The sequence below is a fragment of the Nicotiana tomentosiformis genome, chromosome 10 (assembly GCF_000390325.3).
Source record: "Nicotiana tomentosiformis chromosome 10, ASM39032v3, whole genome shotgun sequence".
In the NCBI taxonomy this organism is placed as follows: domain Eukaryota; kingdom Viridiplantae; phylum Streptophyta; class Magnoliopsida; order Solanales; family Solanaceae; genus Nicotiana; species Nicotiana tomentosiformis.
In genome coordinates this window covers 73,796,845-73,800,398 of record NC_090821.1, presented here as the reverse complement: position 1 = coordinate 73,800,398, position 3,554 = coordinate 73,796,845, and the positions used below count along the sequence as shown (strand labels likewise).

Below are 3,554 nucleotides of genomic sequence, written 5' to 3'. Positions count from 1 at the left end.
TAGCTATAGCTCTACCCCTGCTTCATATTTGACCGAATTGATTATAGTTTTAAGTAAATTTACTTTCATTAGAAGTCCAAAATTATCCAGTGGTTATGGTACCAGTAACTAGCTAGGTCATAGACACTTCTTTTTCTTTTAAGTCTCTGCTTAATATGCTAAAGATGGAAAGTTGAAAAAGGAACGACTCCGCCAAAAATAATTACATCTGCAACTAAAATATATAAAAAATATGAACAAATTATGTATATTATATATTAATATAAATATGCATTTTGTCAACTATTAATTTTTCCAAATTTAACAAAAAACAAGAGACCAATAATAGTAACATAATCTACAAACGAAGAGACAAGACTCAAATTTCAATTGTAGGAACAAATTTACATTGCTGCAATTACAGTTTTAATCATCAACAAGAGGATTCCATAAATCAATTTCACTCAAATCAATTTCCTCACTCTCATATATCACATTATTACTTATTCATTGAGAAGTAAATTATTGACTTACAACAAAAAGATGGCTATTTTTGTAAATAGTTATCTCAGATATTATTTTCTCTGTCAAAGACAGAAATACTAAGATCATCCAATTCGCTAAATTCACCTAACAAAAATCCATAATTATCAACAACTGGAACCCCTAATTTCACAGAAATATAAACTTCTTTATTATCTGAAATTTGGATCCATTGCCCCATCAACATTTCTTCATCATTTTCTTGCCCAATTTCTTGTTCTTCCCCTACACTAGAATTATTGCCTTTTTCCTCAACCCCAATTGATGAATCTGAAGTCTGAGTCTCAATTTCAGATTTTTCAAAAGTGTCCATTTTTGCATTTTTAGCCTCCTCCATTTTTTCCTCAAACTCAAGTTTCTTAGACTTGTAAACTTGAATAGCCTCTTCAGCAGTAATAAAAGTACCCAACCAAATTCTTTTCTTGTTAAATGGGTTTCTAATCTCAGCACAATACTTTCCCGATTTTCTTTTTCGAACTCCAGATGGCAATTTGCTAGAAAAAGTTGTAGTCTTTACCTTACCTTGAATAATTTCATGAACAGTGAGCTTTGGCTTCTTTTTTGATGGTCTCTTTTCGTGTTCCTTTTCTTCTGAAGATGATTCTGTAGCATCTGGGTCTGAAATTTTTATTTTTATTTTTCTTTGGATTTTGATTGATTGTTCTTGTTGTTGTTTTTCATTCTTTTCTTCGGCAAATTTGGTTTGCGATTTCATGATCAGAAGGTGAAAAGAGAAGAAAGAATTAGGCAAGAACAGAGATGAGAAGACAACATAGGTGTTGAGATATAAAAGTATCGAAGGAATAATCATGTTTGCAAGAAAGACAAAATATTTATAGGAGACTTATAAGTCCACAAAATAAGGAAAAGGAAAAGAATATTTTTGTATGCGTGAAATCCGCTTTGATACTCCGAATAATTAAGATTAAGATTCACGTTTTATAAGGTCTATTAAAGCAAAAATGCTTGTTAGCAGAATTTTTTTTATTCCGAAACTCAAATATTAAAGATAAAGAGATTTTATTCAGGACACTATGATCTTTAACAATAAAGGAAAAAGCTTTACAAGTTAAGGCAGGAAGTTTCATATTTTCTTTCATAAGAAGACTTGTAAGTCCACGGTAAACAAAAAATGATTTAGGGTTTGTAAAGAAAAAATAATTATACTAAATTGCACTAAGCTTTACCAAAGTAACAAAGTGATATGGTCCTCTAACCCTTTATTTTCTTGTTTCACGTTTGGTGTCTCCGATAGCCTTATTGGAATGCCGACTAATTTAGATTTGCACTTATAAAGCCTAATAAAAGGTGAAGTGCTCCTTCGCATTGACGATATGGATTTGGTCGAATCCATTCTCTTTAGTCTCAATCCTGTAATATTTTAAGAAAATTACTTAATATGTCATAAATTATTAATTTACAGTCCAGTAATTTAAAACAGGTAGAATTTCGAACCCATAAATTTTAAGTTCTAACCCCGCCTCTGACTTTGTTTAATATAATTGGTTTTTAATAACCACGATGCCCAAATTAATATGTACATACCTCGATTATTTTGTAGATACTTGTTATTTTTTATTCGAATAATTTTACTCACCAAATTTTAGATACATAGAAAGAAATAATCTAACCTTTTTGTGTATGCGAGAATCTGAAGTTGCAATTGTTAGAGTTATCCAAATTCTTTCTAGAGTATGAATTTTCTCTCTCAAAAGTAAAAATCATGAACAATTGCTATTGCCATATTAATACAAACTAGTTTAGCCCGAGCACAATGTTATACTTTTTTGTTATATATTATGGAGACTTTTGTATTTATACCCGGTTTTGGGATCATAATTGAACCTAATTTGCAAGCCTACTCACTTTATAATCAACTTCAGACCTATCGGGTCTGAAGTTAAAAAAATTAGTCGGAATTAAAAAAAAATTACACTTCAGATGCACTTAAGGCCAAATAGGTCTGAAGTGCAGCCAATGGTTTCATACACTTAAAGCCAATAAGTCTGAAGTGAAAAATTGCACTTCAAATGCACCTAAGGCCAAAAGGTCTGAAGTGTAACAAACATTTTCCTACACTTAAGGCCAATAAGTCTGTAGTGAAAAAATTGCACTTCAGATGCACATAAGGCCAAATAGGTCTCAAGTGTAACCAATGATTTCATGCACTTAAGGCCAATAAGTCTGAAATGAAAAATTGCACTTCAGATGCACATAAGACTAAAAGGTCTGAAGTGCAACAAATATTTTCCTACACTTAAGGCCAATAAGTCTGAAGTAAAAAATTACACTTCAAATGCACTTAATGCCAAAAGGTCTGAAGTGCAACCAACGTTTTCATACACTTAAGACCAAATAGGCCTGAAGTGTAAATTGCCTAGAAACAAAAAATTATTTTTTGAATTATAACAATCCAATATTTAATTAATACCTAAATATACTCTAAATCAGCTCAAAATTGAAACATAATCTCTAAATATCATCAAGAACAAACCTCAATTATCAATATGTCAAAACAACAATAAATCTAACGAACACATTTTGCAATTAAGAAAAAGAAGAAGGAGAAACCCAAAGCAATAGTAAAAAATAAAGTACCATAACAGCTCACCACTGTAAAATTTCATAAACTACCTTAATATTGTTGGAGTATATATCGCAACGGAAACAATTTCAGTATCATATTCACGTGTAAATTAAACAATTAGCATACATGGAGATTATACGAGTTACCTCTTGAAGCGTGAACAAATCTCTTCTATCACGTGAACTTTCAGTTCCATAACGTTTCAATGGAATCTCCACCACCCACACAATCATGATCCTCAAACATTCACGATCTTCTAATGTGTTACCCAAATAATATCCGAAAATAGCAATTTTGTGTGGGCGAAATTCTCTAGGAAAATAAACTGAAGATTTCGGCCACCTTATTCTTCCATCTATATGGAAAACCTTATTTATTTATAGCACAACTTTTAAGGGTTAAAACCCCTTTTCCAAAACCTGTTGGATTTTCCTTTCTACCAAGA

General features: G+C 31.2%; 1 protein-coding gene across 1 annotated transcript; it reads right to left on the bottom strand.

Annotated features, from left to right (window-relative positions):
- Positions 1-547: 547 nt before the first annotated feature.
- Positions 548-1,333, bottom strand: LOC138900394 (ethylene-responsive transcription factor ERF069-like). The gene has a single exon (XM_070187132.1). The coding sequence runs from the start codon at positions 1,331-1,333 to the stop codon at positions 548-550; it is 786 nt and encodes a 261-aa protein (XP_070043233.1).
- Positions 1,334-3,554: the final 2,221 nt, after the last annotated feature.